The 26,510-nt window shown below is 41.8% G+C and overlaps 1 protein-coding gene across 2 annotated transcripts in view; it reads right to left on the minus strand.

The window, feature by feature from the left end:
• The window catches only part of ndst3 (N-deacetylase/N-sulfotransferase (heparan glucosaminyl) 3), a 391,475-nt gene that overhangs the window by 91,763 nt on the left and 273,202 nt on the right, over nucleotides 1–26,510 (minus strand). For both annotated transcript variants that reach the window (XM_034187550.1, XM_034187551.1), the window contains exons 7-8: nucleotides 14,967–15,149; nucleotides 14,624–14,720 (exon numbers count right to left, since the gene is read on the minus strand). In XM_034187550.1, coding sequence (XP_034043441.1) covers nucleotides 14,624–14,720; nucleotides 14,967–15,149 — 280 coding nt within the window. The remainder of the gene's footprint in view (nucleotides 1–14,623; nucleotides 14,721–14,966; nucleotides 15,150–26,510) is intronic.

Genomic DNA, 26,510 nt, shown 5'->3' on the forward strand with positions numbered 1-26,510 from the left:
GCACAAAAACAATAAAGTTTATCAGTTTGAACATTAAATATCTTGTCTTTGTGGTGTATTTAATTGAATATAGTTTAAAGAGGATTTGCAAAATCAATGTATTCTGTTTTATTTACATTTTACACAACATCCCAACTTCACTGGAATTGGGGTTGTATCTCATGGTAAATAGTCTCAGGTGCTTTGTTTGTTTTAACTTCCTATTTCTGGTATTCCATGGCATTGTCATGTGTCCCTGCACATCCATGGTGGATTGTTTGGTTACCTATTTAACCATTATTATGGCAGTCCATGGGTGAGGGGTGGTGTCCAAGCAGTTAAGTGCACTTGTTTCCAGTGTGAAAGGCTGCAGGTTCAAGGCCACCCATGTCCATTCTCCATGTCATCTGGAATTGTGTCAGGATGGGCATCTGGCATATTTCCTTTGCCAAATCAACATACAGATCAACCTTGGACCTGCTGTGGTGACCCCAAGTGAAACAAGGGAGAAGCTGAAGGGACTTATTATGGTATTCCCTCATTGCCAGATTGTATTGGGCTGTACTGCTCTCTCACATTATATTTCCCAGTGCCTTTTCATGTCTTCATACCTGACCTGGCAAATAGCCTAGGTGGCCTTGTTGCATTTGTCTCTGGTCTAGCAGTGGGTAGCCAACAAGCATCTTTTCGTAGCTTCTTGCTATCAGGTAGGTCAGTGTGTTTGGTTTTCTATGTGGGACTTGCTGGTGCAAACCCTGTGTCGAAGGTTGGTTCAACATTTTTTTGGCCCCTCTCCAATTTCCAATGTGTTAAGTCCCACCACTGTTTGGCTGTCATTGCCTCTTCCTCTCTGGGTACACCCTACCTTTCACATTTCACACATTTCAATAGGTTCTAACCTACTGACTCATCTGTTTCAGTTCCACCCAGTTTGTCAACAGTGCAGTGGGTTTTACTGTTAGGTGCCTCCTGCTGACTGCGGTCAGTTTCTGGCTGACTGAGTGGGTTATAGTCCAGATGATCATTTCTTGGGGTCTGAATCTAATATTTTGGACAAATTCTCCTTATTATTCTGCCTCTGGCAAGATTCTCTGTGTGTTCTTATTTTTCTCAGTGTTATCTCATGTAAATATGCTCTGGTGCTCATGGTTGGTTCATGGAGCTTATCTTCCTTTTTCTGGCCTTCCAGTTTCACATCCCAAGCACTTCTGCATTTGATTGTTGCCTGTTTGTTTATTTACTTAGAGCATTCCCTCATCGCTAGACTGTACTTTTTTAGTGTTTTGGAGTTTCTGTTACAGACCGTTTGCTGGAGGTCTGAGTTCCTGAGCTTTTGCCTGTCCTCTTGGATTTGTACGTTTGGCATCAGAACTCTCTGCACTGACCTGTTGCTGTTGATTTTGTTGTTGTTGCTTGTTTGTTTGTTTGTTTTTTGTGTAACCCTCTGCTGCTTTCTTTGTAAGACTCTTGCCTGGTTATATCAAAATATTTCCTGATATATTCTGATTCCGCACATTTTAAAAACTTACACATGAATTTCCATGCTTCCTGCCAAAGATGAACATTTTGAACACGTGTATCCACCCCACTACTTGTGTTCATGGGTGTTTATCATCTATCTTTGCTTGTCATTTGTTTATCTATCTTTGCTTCTGTTATCATGGACTGAGGGCCTCACTATTTTGCTTAACTTGACTAATGAAATCCTGCACCTTTTCCTCTTCTTAACACCTGAGTTCTTTCGGTGTGAAGGAAATTCTTTGCATAGCAGCAGAACAATGCCCGGTGGAGATAACCTTATGCTCCCTGACTAGGTGGTGCCTGGAGATAGCACTGCCAGTGCTCATCTTTAAAGTATGCTGATGGCTGAAGAAAATAGTGTCATCATTCACCTCTCCAGACCTCTTAAGAAATGATGCAGGTCTGGTACTTTCAGTGCGGATTTTCATTAAAAAAAAAAAAAAACAAAAAAAAAAAACTGCTATTGCTGAAGAATGCTTGAGGATAGAGATTTCATATTCATATAATATACAAATAATGAATGTTTATGGATGTTTATGAATGGATTATGACCCCTCTTTTGATACAAGGGCCTGGACAAGTGCATTTTGGTATTTAAGTTGCAAGTGGCCAACCATCGTTTTCGCTGGATGGAAAATAGGTCTCCTTCCCATCTTTCTTTCTCTCTCTCTCTCTCTCTCACACACACACACACACACACACACACACACACACACACACACACACACACACACACACACACACACACACACACACACACACACACACACACACACACACACACACACAACATACGTGGATATCCTAATTACATCGTATAAAGGCAATTCATATCCCGCTTGTTTGTATTACTGTCTGTCAAGGAAACTAAAATAGGATGATATTATTAAACATTTGTTGAGTCTTCAGTGTTGCCTCCTTGTAATTGTAGGAAGTATAATTTATGCCATTTGTTTTGAAGGAAACTCTCATAATGCTGTTAATTAACCAGGTAATCATTACCTAAATGAGACAAGAGGTCACTGTAGCAGCAGTAACTGCCCATAAACAATTAAGGCACATCAAAATCTCATTTGTTTTATTGATTTAACTGTTGGGTCCACTCAAAGTGAGTGTGAGAGAGAATATAACAAGATATGAGGATAACCAGAGTATCAGACTATCCCCAAGGATAAATCCACTGTAATCTAGGCAAAATTTCCCAGTATAAAAATAGTTTTTTTGTTTGTTTCATGGTTTTTGTTTATATATATATATATATATATATATATATATATATATATATATATATAAAAATACAAATAATGAATGTTTATGAGTTCAATGGTACGAATATTTCATGAGGTGAAAGCTGGAACATACCATTCATGAATGGTTTGTTCCAGCTTTCACCGAATTAAATATTCGTACCATTGAAAGAATGTAAAAACATTCATTATTTGTTTTATATAATGGCTAAAATAGATCATTGTCATTTGATATTTTATTAATTTATAAACAACAGAAAAGGGACTTACATTTTGGTGTTCCACTGTGACGTGTTGTCCAGTGATGCTGTGCACTGACTTCGGACTTCCATAAAAAAAAAAAAAAAAAAAGACTGTGTAGTTCTTCAGTTCAAAAAATATTGAAATGACACGCACATCACAATCCGTACTGGCGTGCAGGATAAAGAAGAAAATAGCACAAAAAAAGAAGGAGAGATCCGCACAGCCAGTTAGCTCCCAAACAAACCTTTAATGAAACACCAGTTCAGTTCAGCCAAAAATCACATCAGTGTTTCATGTTAGCAGCTCTTCATGCATCCACAGGGGAGAGGATTGGGTGTGTGTGTGTGTGTGTGTGTGTGTAGCAGCGTCAGTTAACTCAATCAAATCATTATATGACTGTCCCGTGCGCGCGCGCCTGCGCGCCCATGCGCCCAGGCAACCGGCTCGGGCGTCCAGCTGTCCCTCCTCAGTGCAACAAAAAAAGTCACGTCCAGGTTTTCTTTCTTATTGCTAACAGGCAGCACAGTGGATTTGTTTTGTGTCTGTGTCTTATGCAGTGTCAGTTAGCTCAAATTATGTCTCAGGAGAGTCGTGTCCCCCGCGAGCACACACACGCAACATGGTCGGCACTTGTGCGTGCATGAACAACAAAAATAAGACTGTATACATCCTCAGTGCAGCAAATAAATAAATAAATAAAACAATCACGTCAAAAATGAGTCCAGCTTTTGTTGTCTCTTCCTGCTAACAACCTCCAGACATCACAGTGGATTGGTTTTGTGTGTGCGCAAGTCTCGCGACGTGAGCGTGCACGAGTATGTGTGTGCGTGCACGAGTATGCGTGCACGGGCACGTATGCATGCGCGCATGCTCGCGCGCATGCACTCCTACTCGTGTGCACTTGTGTATCAGTGATCACATGTTCGCCTGTGCACGAGGGCATGCACGTGAGAGTGCAATGGTACGAAACGTATGGAACCAAATTTGCACTCTAAATGGAACCGAGCCACACTCTGAACACCCTTGTCATTTGATTGGTGCATTGTATGTCACATGACATGGATTGATTCATCCCATTTGTGTTGCATTGCATTCAGAGTGCAGCTTGGTTCCATTTAGAGTGCAAATTTGGTTCCATACATTTGCTACCACTGCACTCTGCACACACACACGCGCGTGTATACGTCCTCGTGCATGCGTGTGCACGTGCATTCCCAAACCGTTCTCAAATGCTTGTTGAGTGTTGTTAAAAGGAAATGTTATGTAACACACTGGTAAACATACCACTGCCCCAGCTTTTTTGAAACGTGTTTCAGGTATCCATTTCAAAATGAGCACAAAAACAACAAAGTTTATCAGTTTAAACATTAAATATTTTGTCTTTATGTTGTATTCAATTGAATATAGGTTGAAGAGGACTTGCAAATCACTGTATTCTGTTTTTAATTACATTTTACATAACGTCCCAACTTCATTGGAATTGGGGTTGTAGAATTAGCCAGATAAGACAGAGAACAATAATAATGTGTAGACTAATGCCAAGGGTAGAATATTGTGGAGAATAATGTCAGAAGCAGAATAACACAGAGATCAAAATGAAATGCCCAAAATGTGACCCATGACAATTTCATCACGACTTCAGCTAACACAGATGGCATATTCCACCAGCATGAGGCCATAATTATCTCTAGTATGGTGCAGTTTAATTGCTGTACAATGAATACTTCATGGTACATTAACCCTTAATGCCCGAATTTATATAGCTGTATATAAAAAAAATTTTTGCGTGTGTTTTAGCCTTTAAGTAGATGGTAAATAATGTTGAGATTATTAATTTCACTTTTGCACAAAAACTAGATAGTAATATTGGGTATTCTGGTAATAACTTTATGTTGTAATGTTATAATAATAATGACTGTATGTTGCAAATTTGCGACAACGGGCATACAGGTCAATTTGGTAAGTTGCATATTTGAGTCAGAGATTGTAGCATATATGCGACGATGGGTGTTAAGGGGTTAAATCTGAACTACAACTTCCAACTCTGATGAACAATAGCTTATTAAATATCCAATCCATAAATTAAGTTTGTGTTCTATTTAAGACCAACTAAATCAGAATTAACTTTTATTGTACTTGTGTTAGACAAATGTTCATGCTGATAATCAAGTTCAAAATGGTAACATATGCAATGTTGTATGTAATGTCATATACAAGACATGTACTTCCTGACGTGGTGGTGAATTTTGCATGTTTTTGTAATTAGTTCATCAACATGTTTTATAGTTTGGGACACACTCTGGTACAATCACAATTTAATGCTACATTTCTTCAAATAATATGCAAATATCATACAAAGCGTTCTTTTTCAGGTGGAGGTGTTGGTGGTAGCCATGATGTCAATGACACTGAGAACTGCAGGATGACACAGCCAAAAAAAAAACTGCATGCGTAGAACATGTGCAGTTGGAGAAATATGCATTTGAATGTTTATAGAGGGTTTTCATGTGACGTGTCGGTAACGTGATTTTGTGCCCCGCAGCCATTCTGGATTATGATGCGGTAGGCCGCTGTAATACACTACGTGCATTTGGCAAACAGCTGCAGAAGCTTCAACAAAGGTCAACTTTTGTGCTGTTGTCGGTTGTTCAGAGGTGATAAAAATGAGGCAGGTTGCTCATTTTACAGGCTACCAGCAGTTATTGTGCATCAAGCAGTGGAGTGTTACGAGCTTTCTAAGCGACACAGAGAGACCTGGCTCAGCAGATCTGAAGGAAGGTTTAATATGGCCAGGACCAAGCAGACCACCCGTAAATCCAAATCCAAAGCTGCCAGAAGAATGCTCTGGCTACCGTCGGTGTGAAGAAGCCTCAACGCTACAGGCCCAGCATCGTGGCGCTGAGAGAGATCTGCTGCTACCAGAAATCCAACGAGTTTCTGATCCACAAGCTGCCCTTCCAGTGCCTGGTGAGAGAAATTGCTCAGGACTTTAAGACTGACCTCCGCTTTCAGAGCTCTGCTGTGATGCTCTGGAGGAAGCCAGAGAGGCTGGCCGGCAGCTTGCAGATCAGCAGCTCAGTGGATTTCTGGTAGTGGTGGATCTCTCTCAGCGCTACGGTGCTGGGCCTGTAAGGGTGAGGCTTCTTTACACCGCCGGTAGCCGGAGCCCTCTTCCGGGTGGCTTTGGTAGCGAGCTGCTTCCTCAGAGCTTTTCCTCCGGTGGATTTACGGGCAGTCTGCTTGGTTCTGGCCATATTAAACTTACGGTGTGAAACTGCCGCCCACTTCGTTACATCGTCATTAAATTCACTATCCGGTATAACATACACATCCACTGAACCAACTGCTACACATCAATCACGATAAACAGCTTTATCTCGAGGGTTTAAAGTCTCGTAATAAGATTTAATTCATTCTATTTTCTTTCATGTGCCAGCCGCGTAGTAATCCATGATGGAGACGGGAGCAAATCAGTCATGTGATTGAAAACTGCCTATAGTGTACATTCTGCTCATGCCACCCCAAACCAGAAAAAGTTGGGAAAATGGGGTGGGGGTGAGGGGAAAGCCCACATGGATTCTTACATTTAGTTTGACTTCTGTTTAATAGCAAAACTCAAGACATTTCATGTTTTATGCTCTCAACTTCATTTCACTTGTTAATATGAATTCATTCCAGCATTTAAAGCTAACATATCTATGACTGTCCATCTGTGTGTACCCATACGTATATTGGTAAGGCGGTAGCGTGTGGGTGATAGCATGTATGACCTTGCCAGGACAAATGAAACATCAACATCGACATGGTGTGTGGCCATTAAAAGTAATGATGCTTATTTCCTCAGTCATCATGGATTGTTATCAAGCTATTGATAGCTGCTACAAATTCTAACACTGTTAGTCTTGTAGCTTCTCAGTAAGATGCTAATGTTGGCATTTATTACATCATACTTTTGCGGGCTGAGGGGTACATCTCATAACTGTTTTGCTTTGGTGTGGGCATTACAAATTATGACCCAATTATTTCCTCAATAATCTTGGATTAACAAACTGATTTCATTATACATGTCAACCTGTTAAGGATTGTCCGTAAATTACATGGATTTTTCCGAGTTTCAGAGTCATACGGACGTACAAATAAAGTCTTATGGATATTCAGGGTTTGGTCTACAGCAGCTCTGTAATCAATTGTTTCTGCAGCGCAACTCCACTTTGATGCATGAGCCATTGAAGCAATGCTTCGATCCACTAGTTCGTTGGTTCTTTGATTCGCTGCTCTTCAGAAATGGCAAGTCTGCTTCTTAATCACTCTCAAAGCCATTAAACTATCGTGAGTCACTTTTGTGTGGATTAAAGTCACTAACCGGGACTCTTGTCTTGCTGCAGTCAAGAAACGAGAATCATCCTTCGTTCCGTTAGCACAGCTCCAAACGCTGGGTGGCTCTCTGCCGAGACAGAGCCCCTGTCACAGAACGGACACAGAGCTGTCGTAGAGCTGCTCATTGCAGCGTTGTGTTTCATTTAAACACGGCTGAAATACGCGCGTACTCAGCCTTTAACAGTATGTGTTCATATTTGCAGCTGCGTGTGTTCACGTTTTAATGTGTGCACACAGTCGCGTGTGCCATGCTGCACCAGTTTCAGTGCTATTTTCTGCCTCTGTGGAAGTGCGCTCTGTTCTCTACTGCATGGTGTGGTGCAGCTCAAAAACAGAGTCATTTAACATTATTATTATTATTTTTTTTTGTCTTGGTGGATCACTTTCATTGTATCCAGATCCTGCTGAGTCCGGCTGTGGTAAAGGCTGCCCTGAACGAAATGCTGTGACTCATTAAACTGTCAACAGACAGTGTGGATTCTGATAATGATGGACATGATCCCTCTTTTGTTCTGGACAAGGAACCAGAGCAGGTGGTCCACCGACGTGCACACAGATCTCCACAGATTCTGTTTGCAGTTTCTCCAGGACTCAGGTGCTATGAGCTCCGTCCCGAGTCCTGGAACACAGAGACGCAGACACACACTGCTCCAGCTGTGGCTCCAGGTGCGTTTCGTCGAGATCGTGAGCTTCGGTTTTGTTAATTTCCTCTTTCGTCCCTTTTGCGCTCTTGCTTCGCAGACTGTTCGGTGATAAAAGCTCTTTCGTCCACCTTTTCTCAACGAATCGTGATATTTTTTACTTTTTCCCTTCGTTCGGGAATCATCGTGTGCCGTGTGACTGGGCCATTAACAACAACAACAAAAACAATACAAGACTTTACATGAGTTGAAGAATAAGGCGGAAAATAGAAACAGAAGCTGCTCTCCCAAAGAGATGATCATTGTTTTTGCTCTCTCTGGTGTTTGCACATGCGCAGTGCGATTGGTTGGGGTAAATCAGCACGTAGATGCTTGTGGTGCTGCTTCAACAGCGCAATACCCTCATGAGGGCCGACCAGAATATCAAACAGGTTTGATTTTCATCTGACCATATGATTGCCGATCGGGAGGTGGTTGTGAGAGGTTAAACGCTCGTTACTCCATGTATACTACATGATGCAGGACGCACGATTAAGCTGAAACTCGGCGTGATCCAAAAAATATTCGCACGAGTGAAAAATCGATTGAAAAAGGGCCAAAACTCGCAGCCTTATTCCAAACTGGATGAATTTCTTTTCTTTCTTTCTTTTTTTTTTAACAATTTCATTTTTTAACATTTTAGTTTTATATGATCAAGAAGCAAAAAAAAAGCACACACACACACACACACACACACACACACACACACACACGTGTGTGTATATATATATATATATATATATATATATATATATATATATATATATATATATATATATATATATATATATATATATATACGAGGTCTGTGATAAAAGTAACGAACCTTATTATTTTTTTCAAAAACCATATGGATTTGAATCACGTGTGATTACATCAGACATGCTTGAACCCTCGTGGGCATGCGAGAGTTTTTTCACGCCTGTCGGTTACGTCATTCGCCTGTGGGCAGTCTTTGAGTGAGGAGTGGCCCACCCTCTAGTCGTTTTTTCATTGTTTAGGATTGTTTAGATTTTGGTCTGGTAGTGTCGCTGTAAGGACGGCCCATGGTGCCTGACAGCGATCTGCGCTTCGAGGCGGCAGCATCTCGCCGTTTCAAGTTGAAAACTTCCACATTTCAGGCTCTGTTGACCCAGGAAGTCGTCAGAGAACAGAGAACTTTCAGAAGAAGTCGGCATGAGGAGTTTATTCGGACATTCCATTGTTAATGGACAGTTTGTAATGAAAGAACGTGCGGGCAGAGTCGCAGGTCGGGCCAGACCCGACCGCGGGGGGTCGCGACAGGAAAAACACCTCCGTGTTGGAAACCTTAACGGGCAAGTTGGAACATGCCCAAGCTGTTAAACAATTTCTCAGTTACTCACTTGTTGAAAGCCATCAAAAGCCGCCTGAATTTTACAAATGGTTTTCAACACGGAGGTGTTTTTCCTGTCACGGCGCACACAGATTTGCCAAGTCGTCATGGAAATGACTCGGCGAATTTGCGCGCACGTCTTTCATTAAAAAATGTCCTTAAACAGTGGAATGTCCGCATAAATTCCTCATGCCGGCCTCTTCTGAATCTTCTCTGTTCTCTCACGACATCCTGGGTGAATTAAGCCTTAAATTAGAATGTTTTCAGGTCGAAACAGGCCGACGACGGCGCCTGGAAACACTGCGCGACGTCCCGCTCCGTGGGAAGTCCTTACAGCGACAGAAACACCCCATAATCTCTCATCAGCCGTTAAACTTTTCACCGAAAACCAGCTTAATTTCTCGAATAGTGTCCACTCGGGTATTCCTCACAGGTCCAGAAAAAATGTTGATAAAGCAACGCGCGCCGTCCGCAGCGGCTATTCAGACAAAGAGATTCCGACGGGTGGGGTGGAGCACTCCTCACTCAAGGCCTGCCCACAGGCGAATGACGTCACCGACACATGCGTGAGTTTTTTCACGCATGTGCACGAGGGTTCAAGCATGTCTGACGTAAAAACATATGAATCAAATCCATTTATTTTTTGAAAAAAATAAAAAGGACCGCTTTTTTCATCACAGACCTCGTATATATATATATATATATATATATATATATATATATATATATATATATATATATATATATATATGTGTGTGTGTGTGTGTGTGTGTGTATATATAAAATCAGTGGCAGCTGTTGGTCTGTCAAAGAGTGAAAGCTCATTCTCGGCTTACATCATAAAATTTGTCAGTTTATTTATATGTAAATTCAAATATATAAAATGTCATAACAGACCCATAAAGCACAAGCACAAGCATTTCACAATTTATATCTCTCTTACATACAGTATTTTATGGTGGCACAATTACCAGAGGGTGCAGAGGGTTCGCGGTTTAAACCCCACCCCTGCCACATTTCTCCATGCTTTCTGGAGTTGCATCCGGCGTAAAACGTGCCAGAATCAACATGCAGGTCCACCATGGATTTGCTTTGGAGACTCCGAGTAAAAACAAGGAAGCAGCTGAAAGGACTTACTTTTGCAAGTATATTATGAATGTTTTTAAACAAAAATATCACAAAAAATTTCAAGAAGCACATAGAGCCTTTATTATTAAACATACATAACAGAGCTTGACTGTTTCCTGACATTCTTCCATTCTTCTTTGTCTTTTGGCTGTTCCCGTTAGGGGTCACCACAGCAGATCAATCTTTTCCATCTCACCCTGTCCTCTGTATCTTCCTCTGTCACACCAACCACCTGCATGTCCTCTCTCGGCACATCCATAAACCTCCTCTTTGGCCTCCCTCTTCTTCTCCTGCCTGGTGGCTCCATCCTCAGCATCCTTCTCCCTGTATACCCTGGGTCCCTCCTCTGCACACGTCCAAACCATCTCAATCTCACCTCTCTGACTTTGTCTCCAAACCGTCCCACCTGAGCTGTCCCTCTGATATGTTCATTCCTAATCTTGTCCGTTCTTGTCACTCCCAAAGAGAATCTCAACATCTTAAGCTCTGCCTCCTGTCTTTTTGTTAGTGCCACAGTCTCTAAGCCGTACAACATAGCTGGTCTCACTACTGTCTTTTAAACTTTCCCCTTCACTCTTGCTGATATTCTTCGGTCACAAATCACTCCTGCCACCTTTCTCCACCCATTCCACCCTGCCTGCACTCTCTTCTTCACCTCTCTACCACACTCTCCATTACTTTGAACAGTTGACCCCAAATATTTAAACTCATCTACTTTCAACACCTCTACTCATTGTAACTGCACTATTCCACTGGGCTCCCTCACATTCACACACATGTACTCAGTCTTGCTTCTACTGACTTTCATTCCCCTGCTCTCCAGAGCATATCTCCACCTCTCCAGACTAGACTCAACTTGCTCTCTATTCTCACTACAGATCACAATGTCATCTGCAAACATCATAGTCCATGGGGACTCCTGTCTGCTCTCATCCATCAACCTGTCCATCACCAGTGCAAACAAGAAAGGACTCAGAGCTGATCCTTGTTGTAATCCCACCTCCGCCTTGAATGAGTCTGTCATTCCGACTGCGCATTTCACCGCTGTCACACTACTCTTGTACATGTACTGCACTACCCTAACATACTTCTCTGCCACTCCAGACTTCCTCATACAATACTACAGCTCTTCTCTTTACACCCTATCATAAGCTTTTTCTAAGTCCACAAACACACAATGTAACTCTTCGTGGCCTTCTCTGTACTTCTCCAACAGTATTCTCAGAGCAAACATTGCATCCTGACATTCTTCCATGCAAATATTATTTTAAAGATTGGCCAGCAGATGTCATCATATCTTATTGTATCAAAAGCTTCAAAACACTGAACCATTGCTTCATATTGATTCAGTGGTTCAAAACGCTTCGGTTTCTCCATCACTAATTTTCATGAATAAAATACATCAGCAACCACTAATTATTACCACATATGCCCAGATTGACTTGTAATCATGAATACTTTGATGTTGTGTTGCAAACCGGGATGTTAATTAACATGCGATGACATTTAAACACTCACTGAAGAACGAAGCAGACAGTAAAAGGTGCCCTGGCACTTGCATGACTTTGAGCCGCGCACTTGCACGCATGTCATCATGACGATACCACCCACTGTGTTCCCAGCTGGATAACCTGCTTTGTTCCATTGGCTGCCATGCGCTCTGCTCTGGATGCTGCGTATATAACATAATTATTTTGTAGCGGATTAATCATTTTCTCTGCAAGTTGGCTGCTGAAAATGGCTCTAATCATTCCTGAATCACAGAGGACCGCTCCAGCTGGAGCCATTCGCGTTCACGCTGAATGAGCTGGAGAAAGCCTTTGGAGCCATCTAAAAAGGTAATTATTTGTCATGTTTACATTGTCATGGCTTAGTAAAACAGTTGCATGTTCTTTCCTTCTTGTGTGCAGCTGTAAAAGTACGTTTATGATAGATTTAACAGATTTAATAGATTTAACAGATAGATTTAATCTATTTATAATCGTTCAGAGGAGATATGTTCTGATGCAGTGCGCTTATGCAACTGCTTGCTCTGTTCACTTCTTTACTCGACTTGATGAGCTGCATGTAGTGTTGGTGAACAGATCACACCACGTTGCATGACATTTATGCGTGAAAGATTTTTTTTTAACATTTCAAAATTCTCTTTGCGCAGTTCCATGTGCTGGCGCCTCTCTCACATTCAGTCTACACCTGTTAAAGACAAGTTTATTCTCCTGCACGACACAGGGCGTGCAAGTGCATGCATCAAAGTTGTGTCAGGGCCCCTTAACTCACCTAGATCTTCTCATGTAACATCTAATCCAATGTGCTTCTCCATGTGCCTATAAAACAGACTGATTTATAGCACATGCAAAACACTTTGGCATAAATTTAAAAATGCATAAATACACAAAAATGTGCAAACTGATTCTCACATTCCTATAGCTGTCAATCAAAACGGGATTCAGCCTTTCGACTGATCATGTTCCGCCATGAGTCACCCTCCCTTGTACTTATACGTACTATGCGTGACGGGGCCCTTAACGATGTTATGCACTGTTGGTGTTGTTGTTCTTTTAGCTGCTCCCATTAGTTGGTTGCCACAGCTGGATGCACAGGGAGTTTAATGCTAGATGAAATCCTAACACAACTCCAGTTTTACTTGGAGAAATACATACAGCCCTGGACTTCTGAAGAGGTCTCCTGTCGAAGCACTAACCAGGACTTACTGTGCTAAGCTTCTGAGATCTGACAGGATCAGGCTCACAAATGGGAGAGCTATTTGTGATTTATTTTTTATTTGTGATGAAATCAGACATTTTATTGAAATTAGTCAATTTATTTCAATTTATTTTAATTTATATAGCACCAAATCACAACAGAGTTGCCTCAAAGCGGTCCACACAGGTAAGGTCTAACCTTACCAACCCCCAGAGCAACAGTGGTAAGGAAAAACTCCCTCTGAGGAAGAAACCTCAAGCAGACCAGACTCAAAGGGTTGACCCTCTGCTTGGGCCATGCTACAAACATAAGTTACAGAACAATTCACAGAACAAAGGCATTCACAAAGGCAGAAATCATGAGTATTCTGAAGAATGTATTGGCTATGTTTGCCACTGAAATACAATATGTCACATGCCACACTCTGAATAAATAAATTTGTAAATGTGCAATATCCAAAGTTTCTGTACTTAGTTTCTCATTTTTTTGCATAGAATTTTGCTACTACATCCTTACTTTTTCTTAACTTGCACTCTGAACATACCTTTTTCTTTCTGTGACATTTTATGTTTATTTTCTTTTAAGTGTTTTAAGACCTTTTAAGTCTGCATGTAGTTTACTCAGGTTTATATTTGCACTGAAAAGGCTTGTACCTTACTTTTTGTTGTACTTGTTTCAATGACAATAAAGAATCTGAATCTGATCACTGGCCTGTCCACCTCTTCAGGCAGAATTTCAAGTGGAATGCCCTGATATATGGTAATAATTGATGAATTTTAACAAATGAAATGAGATTGACAAGACAAAGCATGAAATATCTTGGGTTCATACTGCCAGCAATGAAATAGAACTCAAAATAAATGTAAGCATCACTGTAAGGTTTTTAGTTGCATTTTCCACGCTGTCCTGAGTTTTTCTTATTTGGGGTTGTACACACAGAGGTGCACATGGGCGCTCATCTTCCTAGCCACCACTGTTCAATATGAATCTGTGCAGAAACTAAAAATAAAATAAAAAAATCTAAAGGTTTAAGGAAAACTATAAAACTTTTGTTTGTATAATTTTTTTTGCACTTCTATGGGTTCTGAGACAGAGAACACCAAGACTAGCCAGTCTCTGGGAGGGTTCAGGAGCAACAGGGAGACATATGAGGAGGCAGACCTCTGGCAGGAATAAGCTGTGTAATTGCTGTGGAAATGGTAAAGTGGAGTTGGATGCATCCCAAATGCACTTGCAATGTGCACTTTTGACTGTGTGCAAAAGAAAGGGCCAATTGTGATATTGTCAAGACAAACATGGACAGGGGACTAGCATCATGTACACTGACGGATAAAAGAGGTAAAATTGTTTTCCTCTAACAAAGCCAAAAGACACACGAATTCTTGCCTCACCTGTTTTCTGTGGTCCTATGACCATGAACTTGGGTAATCTGTCACAGGTTTTCTCTTTAGACCAGATGTCTTTATGTCGTTTGTCATCACAGGGATTCTGCAGACAAAATACAAAAACACAGAAACAAATGGCACACATAGATGTTTACAATACATAGATGCTTGTATCTAATGACTGCAGGCACCAACAGTTTAATAAAAATACAGACAAATGCACATAAAAAAATGTAGAGCAACACAAAAACCCGTCGATGTATCCGTAAGTGTGTGTGTGTGTGTGTGTGTGTGTGTGTGTGTGTGTGTGTGTGTGTGTGTGTGTGTGTGTGTGTGTGTGTGAACACACCTGCCACAGTGGGTTCCTCTGTTCAGGAAAAAGCTGGAAGTACTTGTGCGCAAGCTGGACAGGTGGCAGCGTATGCAGTTTCAGATTTGTCCACGAGCGCAGGAAAGAAGCCAAGTGGACGAATGTGTACAAACCCAGTCGATCATTGCCATAGTTAGAAAGGTGAGTCATGAATATACTGATCTGAAGAGGAAAAGGGGGGGGGGGCATGTGGAAGGAAATACAAAGACAGGAACAAAACTTTGATTAGACTGGGTCGGGTTACGGTAGGAAACCACAAGAAGATGAGGTTGCACCCCTGGATGCAGGCAGCCGGACGACAAGGGGTTAAGGTGTAAACCAGGTTTTTAATGAGTCCAACTGCTGGAGAAAAATACAGAGGTGACAAAAATACTTCCAAGTGGCAAAATCCATAATGTGTCACTGGCAAAAAAAATGTTTAAAAACAAAAAACAAAAAGACAACTGTCTAAAAAGGTGATGCTAGATTTTTTTTTCTCGTGTTGTCAGAGAGCGTACTCAGAAACTGACAGGACACAGACAGTTTTAGATGTATTGAACAGATGCCTTCACTCAACAGTTCATTTCTATATCAGCTTGCAAGCTGATGTCACACACACACACACACACACACACACACACACACACACACACACACACACACACACACACACACACACACACACACACACACACACACACACACACACACACTCTGCCTCCTCTCTACACCCTGCAGTCCAGCCCCTCCCCCAGATGGGCGGGCCATTTCCCCTCAATGTGGATCAGTGAATTTATGTGTTTATGGTTGAAAGATATTGCATTTAGACCTTTATCTGCGGTGAGTGCATGGGTTGTATTAAACAGTATGTGTAAAAGTAAAACTTCTTTCCGTGTAGTGTAATAAGCAGCAGGACAGTATGTATCATGGCACACAACATAAAGTTATTATTATTACTATCATTGTCTGTATAAGCAGATATGAAATTATTTGTAGTATTATTATTATTAGTAGTAATAGTATTATATGAAATTAGCAAAGTAGAAAATTAGTCATACTGCTCCAACACCTCCCCCTGTTGACGTGACCTTAAGTCACATCACCTAAGACAAAAGTGATGTGTGAAAACTAGGGATATCCAATAATATCGGACGGCCGATATTATCGGCCGATATTTGCATAATAATGTAATAGCTGTCTGGATTATTATCGGTTTTTCCTCCGATAATGAAGCCCCGATAACATAAATAGAACGAATATGCTGATACAAGTGCTTGCGCAAACACACGACGCTTGCCGATTACATCATCAAACCACGTCTGAAGGCAAACCAAAACAAGCCAGCAGCAGCAGCTAAGCTAACAGCAAACTGGCGTGTTTCTAACAAATATGTCTGCGGTGTGGAACTTTTTTAAAGTTTCAAATGAGGACTTGAAGTTTGCGATTTGCAATGATTGCAAGGCCCTTGTCATGCGTGGGGGAAGAAAGACTTTGTCATTCAACACTTCTAATTTAATCTCTCACTTGAGGAAGAACCACCCAGAGATACACACAGCGTTTGTCGAGCAATGTAAAGCCAAACAACCAGGGAAGTCACTCAAAAAAACAGCGCAACTGTCTCTTAAAGACTCAGTCGAGAAGAAAAAGAAATACAACAAGGAACACCCGAGAGCTAAAATGATCTGTTGGAAAATCACGGAGTGCATTGCGTTAGACAGTCAGCCTTTTTCCATAGTGCAAGATTCCGGATTCAGAAAGCTTGTGGAATTCCTCGAGCCACGCTTTCACATGCTCCCTCGCAAGTATTTCTCTGATGTTTGCCTCCCTGAGCTTTATGGTGTCGTTCATAAACATGTAGAGAAGCTAATATCTGACACTGTAGCTATTAGTTTCACAACGGACATTTGGTCCTCAAGTATTAGCCAAGTTATTATGCTGAGCTTGACAGCGCAATGGCTAGATCCTGAGTTTGGGCTGAAGAAGGCTGTGCTTCATTCCCAGGAGTGCCGTGGATCTCATACAGCGCAAGCTATTACGTCTGCTTTTGAAAGCATGTTTGAAAACTGGAAAATCTCCAAGGAGAAAGTCCATGGTGTCGTAAGGGACAATGCACGCAATATGGCTAAAGCTACGACACTTCAAACACTCACCTCTTGCCTGTAGTCATTTTGAGGATATATAAAAAGAACTCAACATGCCGGTGAAAAGGCTACAACAGGATGTGGCTACCAGGTGGAATTCCACATTTTACATGATGCAAAGCCTGGTGGAGCAGAAGAGGGCACTGAGTGCATATGCTGCTGATTATGAGCTCCCCTGCAACATTGACTGCAACTCAATGGGGAATTTTAGAAAAGATGACCACTCTACTGGAGCCCTTTGAGCAGCTCACCAAAGACATCAGCTTTGCTAAGGCCACTGCAGCAGATGTCATCCCCGCTGTGATGTCCCTCAAACGACTGCTGGCCAAGGTTGTTGAAACAGACAAAGGTGTGCAAACAGCCAAACGCACTCTACTAGAAGCTGTTTGCAATCGCTTTAATGGTGTGCAAGATGAACCACTGTATGCCATTGCAACAATGCTTGATGCTCAGTGCAAAGACAGTTATTTTGACTCTGACAAGAAGGGAACTGCACAGACTATGCTACAGAGTGTTGTGGATGAAATGGCTGGTGGCGGTGATGATCAACAGGAAGAGGCTGCTGCTGGTACCAGTGCAGATGAACCAAGCCGGGAGGACGGGACCCCAACCCTAAAGAAAGCCCGAAATGAAAGCCTGCAGGACATGTACCAAGAAATCCTCGCAGAGAATGATGTTGTACAACAAGCTGCTACAGGTGTAACTGCTTCACAGGTGAGTTAATAATTAAAAAGTGAAAATATACACACAGGTCTGTGTATATTTTCATTTTTTCATTGTGTATATACGAGGTCTGTTAGAAAAGTATCGACCTTATTATTTTTTTTTTAAAAACCATATGGATTTGAATCACGTGTGATTGCGTCAGCCAAGCTTGAACCCTCGTGCGCATGTGTGAGTTTTTTCATGCCTGTCGGTTGCGTCATTCACCTGTGAGCAGGATTTGAGTGAGGTGTGGTCCACCCCTCTCGTCTATTTTTTATTGCGAATAAATGTCTGAACGATTTGGAGCTTTGCTGCATCAATTTTTTTTCCAGAAACTGAGAGACCTCCAGGTGGACACCGTTCGAAAAATTAATATGGCTTTCAGGGACAATTTTATGGGGATTAAACAGATTACGGGGTGTTACTGCCGCTTTAAGGACGGCCCACAACTGCTGAGAGCGCGGCACGCTCCCAGCCCCCATCGACAGGCTGACACCCCGCTGGAACAACCAGATCATTTCCAACGTGAAAGCTTTGTTGATCCGGGACCTCGTCTGACTTTCACAAAAAGGCAGAAGATGTGGACATCAGCACTTTTTCCGGCACATTCCACCGTTACAGGAGTTTTTTTCATGGAAAGCGGAGGGATGCGCCACGGCTCCGTTCATTACGCGGGACAAAACCACCTCGGTGTTGGTCTCTCAGGACAGCTTTCAGGTGGATTTCAGATGGATTCCAGTTGCTTTCCAGTCGTGTGAATATCCGATTGTGATTGTGCATGAGCTGGACATGCCAGAACATGTCCCGTGAGGCTTCATCATGGCGTTGCATTGTGCCGAGCGGCTGACAAAAACTCTTGTAACAGTGAAATGTGCCGTTCATTTTTAAACTGGACGCTGTCTTGATCCGGTATGTCATCTGACTAGCACAGGAATTGTGAAAACACATGGACATCAGCACTTTTCCGGCACATTAAGACAGACGTGCGGAGGAGTTCCGCGCGTCGCGGCGCAGCCGCTCGGCGCAGCCGCTCGGCGCAAAGCAACGCCATGATGAAGCCTCACGGGACATGTTCTGGCATGTCCAGCTCATGCATAATCACAATCGGATATTCACACAACTGGAAAGCAACCGGAATCTGTCTGAAATCCACCTGAAAGCTGTCCTGAGAGACCAACACCGAGGTGGTTTTGTCCCGCGTAATGAACGGCTCTGTGGCAAGTCCCTCCGCTTTTCTTTCCATGAAAAAAACTCCTGTAACGGTGGAATGTGCCGGAAAAAGTGCTGATGTCCACGTCTTATCACAATTCCTGTGCTAGTCAGATGACATACCGGATCAAGACAGCTTCCAGTTTAAAAATGAACAACACATTTCACTGTTACAGGAGTTTTTGTCATGGAAAGAGAAGCTGCTCCACCGCGCGTCGCGGTGCAGCCGCTCGGCGCAAAGCAACACCGTGATGAAGCCTCACAGGACATGTTCTGGCATGTCCAGCTCATGCACAATCACAATCGGATATTCACACGACTGGAAACCAACCGGAATCCGTCTGAAATCCACCTGAAAGCTGTCCTGAGAGACCAACACCGAGGTGGTTTTGTCCCGCGTAATGAACAGAGCCGTGGCGCGTCCCTCCGCTTTTCTTTCCATGAAAAAAACTCCTGTAACGGTGGAATGTGCCGGAAAAAGTGCTGATGTCCACATCTTCTGCCTTTTTGTGAAAGTCAGACGAGGTCCCGGATCAACAAAGCTTTCACGTTGGAAATGATCTGGTTGTTCCAGCGGGGTGTCAGCCTGTTGATGGGGGCTGGGAGCGCGCTGCGCTCTCAGCAGTTGTGGGCCGTCCTTAAAGCGGCAGTAACACCCCGTAATCTGTTTAATCCCCATAAAATCGTCCCTGAAAGTCATATTAATTTTTCGAACGGTGTCCACCTGGAGGTCTCTCTCAGTTTCTGGAAAAAAATTGATGCAGCAAAGCTCCAAATCGTTCAGACATTTATTCGCAATAAAAAATAGACGAGAGGGGTGGACCACACCTCACTCAAAGCCTGCTCACAGGCGAATGACGCAACCGACAGGCATGAAAAAACTCACGCATGCGCACGAGGGTTAAAGCTTGTCTGACGCAATCACACATGATTCAAATCCATATGTTTTTTTTTTTTTAAATAATAAGGTCGGATACTTTTCTAACAGACCTTGTATATGACATATGAGCAAACATTTTTTTTAATGCTGAGTATGCCATATTAACTTGTAATTAGTAAATGTAAAGTAAACAATTGAGGGTGCTTTAATTCTATTTTTATTTCTATTGTATTTTTTTGTCTTATTATTAGCCAGTAAATATAATATACATAGTAATAATATAAAATAAACATTTGAATGTGCTTTAAAGGTTAACAGATTTCTATTTTTTTTTTTTTTTATTGACAGGTGCAGGTATACCTTGGAGAGGTCACCATCCTCAAGACAGCATGCCCATTGATGTACTGGAATTCCAACCAAACCCGTTTCCCTGCTTTAGCCCATGTTGCACGCAAGTACCTCACTGCACCCTGCACAAGTGTAGACAGCGAACGGCTGTTTAGTGCTGTCTCTCATGTCATTGACGAGAAGAGGAATCGTATACTTTGCGACAATGCTGAGATGCTCATTTTTGTCCAGAAAAATCTTCCTCTCATACATTAGTGGAGTGGAACTGTATGATTTAAAGGAGCCTTATTTGTTCAATGAATGGACTTTGTTTAAGTTCATTCTAGAAAAAAAAGAACATTTCAACTTAAGTTGTTTTTTATTGGGTGCTTTTTAATTTCTATGTTCTTGATTCTTTGTTTCATACAAGATCGAATGAGCCCAGTTTGTACATTTAGCCCAGGTATTGGGAAAAGCACTGAGACTTTTGCACTTTTGTTTTATATTTGCTCTTTAGAATTTTGCACTTTATAAAGTGTTTTATACCTTATATTAGAACGGTGTTTTGTATAGTAGGATAACCTACACTGCAAATTATTTTTGTTTACATTAAATTATGTGCAATACAGTTGTACTGGACAGGTAAATATTTTTGCTACTTGTGAAGAAAAAAGATGTTTCCCTTGTTTGAATGGGCATTGTTAGGTTAAGCTCAGGAAGAGCATTTACCAAACTGTTTGAGGCAAAATGTTGAAAATAAATATCACATTGCCATTTTCCTATAGTTGAAGTGCTGTTCATATGCTTTACAATGGTACTTTGTGAAATACATATGGTGTGGCATCATAGTGAAGGTGGGTCATGCTTAAACTTTATGACAGGCATGATGTGTATTAGTTTATATCGGTATCGGTTTATATCGGAATCGGAAATTCAGTGTTTGACAATATCAGCATATCGAGTATCGGCAAAAGCGAAAACAAAACAAAAACAACACAAACACCCAAAAATCAAAACTAACTACCAAAACCACCAGAGGGTACATGAGCCTGCGTGGGCCTAAGAGGATTACCTCAAACATACCAACCTCAGCTGTCCCTGCAAACAGCGTGAACATGTATTAATTACCTTTAGCAACACGGTGAGATCAGTAAATGTAGACCTGAACATTGACCCTATACTCAGTAAAAGGTGGAGTGGTCTTCATCCAAGTGGGCCGGGAGGACACCAGCACTGGATCTGTCCACATCAGGTGCTTCACAGAAGGAATAGGCTGCTGGTATCCGCCAAGCACCGATGTGCATGGTGTTCATACTTCTTTTTAATTCTGGGAGATAGATCACTTGGACGAGAAACCAGAGGCCCCTTGTCCCCTCGATACTGACAATAGTGATGCATTTGAGAGACAAATGACTTACACAATGGACCAGCACAGGTACCGCTAGAGGCAGAAATCAGAATTGAAGCTACCAGTCCTTACAAATGGCCAAAATAGTTAGACAAGCAGACAACTAATGCACCGCACTCTTCAGACAAACATGTGCCATCCCACCCTCCAGATATGACGAAGTAGCAACTCGTGTCGTCAATGTAGTCTCTAATCATCCAGTAGTCTATGTAGTCCAATCATAATCCAGTCAGATCATCCAAGCAGCACACCTGAAAACAGATTTCAATTTTCAGTTTCAATTTATTTTCATTTATACAGCACCAAATCTCAACAAACAGATACAAATAAAATCACATTTGCTATGTTTTTGTTTTGTCCTATTTGTTTCAGGTACCATGCACTCTCAACAGATAGCTGACTCAATCCTGTTGCCATGTGACCTACCAAGTCATATTCCAGTACATGACCCCCTGTTTGTCCTCACCTGAAGAAACCTTATCCATCATCAGGAATACCACGAGAGTAGATAATCGAAGGGAAGGTGGGAAACACCAGGAACCTGAAATGTTTCTTGCACAACTTCAGTCAGTCCATCCAGGAGAAGCAATACATACAATCTAAAAATACTAATACCGGTACAATAAACTGAAATGTCAAAGTCAATTAGAACACAGCACAGTACAACAGTTACCCATGCATATTTACCCCCCTGTACAGTGACACAGTCCTTGAGTCCTTGAAGTCCAGAATATTGAAGTAGAGAAGTAACAGGTTAGCTGGTCTATGGTAAACCTCATTACAAGTCCTATGGCTTTTTCCCGCAATAGCAGGATCGAAGTAGTGCATGTGTCACAGGCATTGCACTAACACATCCTCTCCATATGGCCCCCATCATTTTTTTTTTTGACCTATACCAGGTTGCATACCAGCTCAACTGCTCCACTGAGGATGCCATCTCCTGCTCTCCATCTGAGCCTGGAGCACATGGAGAAGAAGAACACCCACGTGCGGATGCTGTTCCTAGACTTCAACTCAGCAAATTGGGCCAACTGGGCCTCAACACGCCCCTGTGCAACTGGCTGTCGGATATCCTCACCGGAAGAACCCAGTCTGTCTGTGTGAGGAACAACACTGTAGGAATGAAAACCACAGGATGAATATAATAATGTGTTTGGAATATTGAAAATTATCACTTGTGGATAATTTTACCTCGAAAAGGGGGCACCACCTATCGCTGCCTGGATGATCTATAACAAGGTTATAATATCATTGATTTTAGGGTCTTATATCTTAGGGATAGGAAATATTAAAATCAGTCTCAAACACTCAGGCGTAAGCTACGCAGGTCAGGTCCGACACCCTCTGTAAAACCATACAAATATCACAGACAACTTCACACGTTTAAGATATTTAACTCTGGCAGGAGTTAAATAACAGGACATATCACAGTGAGCAATTTAATGATGGCGACATTCAATGAGCAATCATTATATGACGTTCAGATAATTTGGTATCGTAGCGGGAGTTTTAGGAGTAAGATTCATCCTAATTTAGCAATGAATTTACTTTGGTCTTTATTAAGTTGAGAGAAGATTAATGATTCTGAATAGAGTTAAATAAAGCCACTCTGTTTATCTGACATCATAGCCCGGTCTTACTTTGCGCAGTGCAGCAGGTCTCCATGAGGTCCGATGCTGGATGCTGTCTGGTTCAGTTGACACTCCATCTGCCACATAGCTTCTTCAGGGACCTTGACAAAGTTGCGGGGATGATTTCTGTTATTGTGCTGTGATTTCGCAGCAGCGGTTCAAGTCGCTGTTGAACGTCTCAGCTGACCTGGATGTTTTTCTCTGCAGCACTCTGGAGTCTGGCTTGTCAGAATAAAGGTTTGAGCGTCTTTATTCTCTATCAAAAATCAAAAATTCATCTTTCGTTGTCGTCTTTTGGAAGCTGGGTCAAATCAAAACTCAATGCAAAAATAGCTGACTTTAGAAGAAAAATGTTTGTGAAAGGAATTTTGAGTTGAAGAAAGAAAAAAGGTTTAATTTGAAAAATTGAAAAAGGAAGTTAAATGCGCCTACGCGTTTAACTTGACAAAAGTTGCAAAGGTTATCTGTCGGAAAAAAGTAAATTCTTGTCAATGCAACCACAAAAGAATGAGTCTTAAGTAGCACGTGGCTTTAAACAAACAGTCATAACTTTTTTGTTGATGGCTAGGCTGCGTCTTTAGACTCAAGACGGCTCCGCACCATGGAAAATTCTACAGCTAGCCAGGCCCCTGTAGTCGGTGCGGACCAAGGTAGCTTAGCCGCCGCTAGTTCCCCCCTGGCAGATCCCGGGCAATCGGGAAAGCAGGCTGACTGGGTGACTGTGAGGAGGAAGCGTAGCCCTAAACAGAAGCCCCGTGTACACCGTCAACCCGTTCACATCTCTAACCGTTTTTCCCCACTCGACGATACACTCGCCGAGGATCAAACTCTGGTTATTGGCGACTCTGTTTTGAGAAATGTGAAGTTAGCGACACCAGCAACCATTGTCAATTGTCTTCCGGGGGCCAGAGCAGGCGACATCGAAGGACATTTGAAATTGCTGGCTAAGGCTAAGCGTAAATTTGGTAAGATTGTAATTCACGTCGGCAGTAATGACACCCGGTTACGCCAATCGGAGGTCACTAAAATTAACATTAAATCGGTGTGTAACTTTGCAAAAACAATGTCGGACTCTGTTGTTTTCTCTGGGCCCCTCCCCAATCAGACCGGGAGTGACATGTTTAGCCGCATGTTCTCCTTGAATTGCTGGCTGTCTGAGTGGTGTCCAAAAAATGAGGTGGGCTTCATTGATAATTGGCAAAGCTTCTGGGGAAAACCTGGTCTTGTTAGGAGAGACGGCATCCATCCCACTTTAGATGGAGCAGTTCTCATTTCTAGAAATCTGGCCAATTTTCTTGGATCCTCCAAACTGTGACTGTCCAGCGTTGGGACCAGGAGGCAGAGCTGTGGTCTTATACACCTCTCTGCAGCTTCTCTCCCCCTGCCATCCCCTCATTACCCCATCCCCGTAGAGACGGTGCCTGCTCCCAGACCACCAATAACCAGCAAAAATCTATTTAAGCATAAAAATTCAAAAAGAAAAAATAATATAGCACCTTCAATTGCACCACAGACTAAAACAGTTAAATGTGGTCTATTAAACATTAGGTCTCTCTCTTCTAAGTCCCTGTTGGTAAATGATATAATAATTGATCAACGTATTGATTTATTCTGCCTAACAGAAACCTGGTTACAGCAGGATGAATATGTTAGTTTAAATGAGTCAACACCCCCGAGTCACACTAACTGTCAGAATGCTCGTAGCACTGGCCGTGGCGGAGGATTAGCAGCAATCTTCCATTCCAGCTTATTAATTAATCAAAAACCTAGACAGAGCTTTAATTCATTTGAAAGCTTGTCTCTTAGTCTTGTCCATCCAAATTGGAAGTCCCAAAAACCAGTTTTATTTGTTATTATCTATCGTCCACCTGGTCGTTACTGTGAGTTTCTCTGTGAATTTTCAGACCTTTTGTCTGACTTAGTGCTTAGCTCAGATAACATAATTATAGTGGGCGATTTTAATATCCACACAGATGCTGAGAATGACAGCCTCAACACTGCATTTAATCTATTATTAGACTCTATCGGCTTTGCTCAAAAAGTTAATGAGTCCACCCACCACTTTAATCATATCTTAGATCTTGTTCTGACTTATGGTATGGAAATAGAAGATTTAACAGTATTCCCTGAAAACTCCCTTCTGTCTGATCATTTTTTAATAACATTTATATTTACCCTGATGGACTACCCTGCAGTGGGGAATAAGTTTCATTACACTAGAAGTCTTTCAGAAAGCGCTGTAACTAGGTTTAAGGATATGATTCCTTCGTTATGTTCTCTAATGTCATATACCAACACAGAGCAGAGTAGCTACCTAAACTCTGTAAGGGAGTTAGAGTATCTCGTCAATAGTTTTACATCCTCTTTGAAGACAACTTTGGATGCTGTAGCCCCTCTGAAAAAGAGAGCTTTAAATCAGAAGTGTCTGACTCCATGGTATAACTCACAAACTCGCAGCTTAAAGCAGATAACCCGTAAGTTGGAGAGGAAATGGCGTCTCACTAACTTAGAAGATCTTCACTTAGCCTGGAAAAAGAGTTTATTGCTCTATAAAAAAGCCCTCCGTAAAGCTAGGACATCTTTCTACTCATCACTAATTGAAGAAAATAAGAATAACCTCAGGTTTCTTTTCAGCACTGTAGCTAGGCTGACAAAGAGTCAGAGCTCTATTGAGCTGAGTATTCCATTAACTTTAACTAGTAATGACTTCATGACTTTCTTTGCTAACAAAATTTTGACTATTAGAGAAAAAATTACTCATAACCATCCCAAAGATGTATCGTTATCTTTGGCTGCTTTCAGTGATGCCGGTATTTGGTTAGACTCTTTCTCTCCGGTTGTTCTGTCTGAGTTATTTTCATTGGTTGCTTCGTCCAAACCATCGGCATGTTTATTGGACCCCATTCCTGCCAGGCTGCTCAAGGAAGTCCTACCATTATTTAATGCTTCAATCTTAAATATGATCAATCTATCTTTGTTAGTTGGTTATGTACCACAGGCCTTTAAGGTGGCAGTAATTAAACCATTACTTAAAAAGCCATCACTTGACCCAGCTATCTTAGCTAATTATAGGCCAATTTCCAACCTTCCTTTTCTCTCAAAGATTCTTGAGAGGGTAGTTGTAAAACAGTTAACTGATCACCTGCAGAGGAATGGTCTATTTGAAGAGTTTCAGTCAGGTTTTAGAATTCATCATAGTACAGAAACAGCATTAGTGAAGGTTACAAATGATCTTCTTATGGC

Source organism: Thalassophryne amazonica, chromosome 15 (genome assembly GCF_902500255.1).
Source record: "Thalassophryne amazonica chromosome 15, fThaAma1.1, whole genome shotgun sequence".
NCBI classification, from domain to species: Eukaryota; Metazoa; Chordata; class Actinopteri; order Batrachoidiformes; family Batrachoididae; genus Thalassophryne; species Thalassophryne amazonica.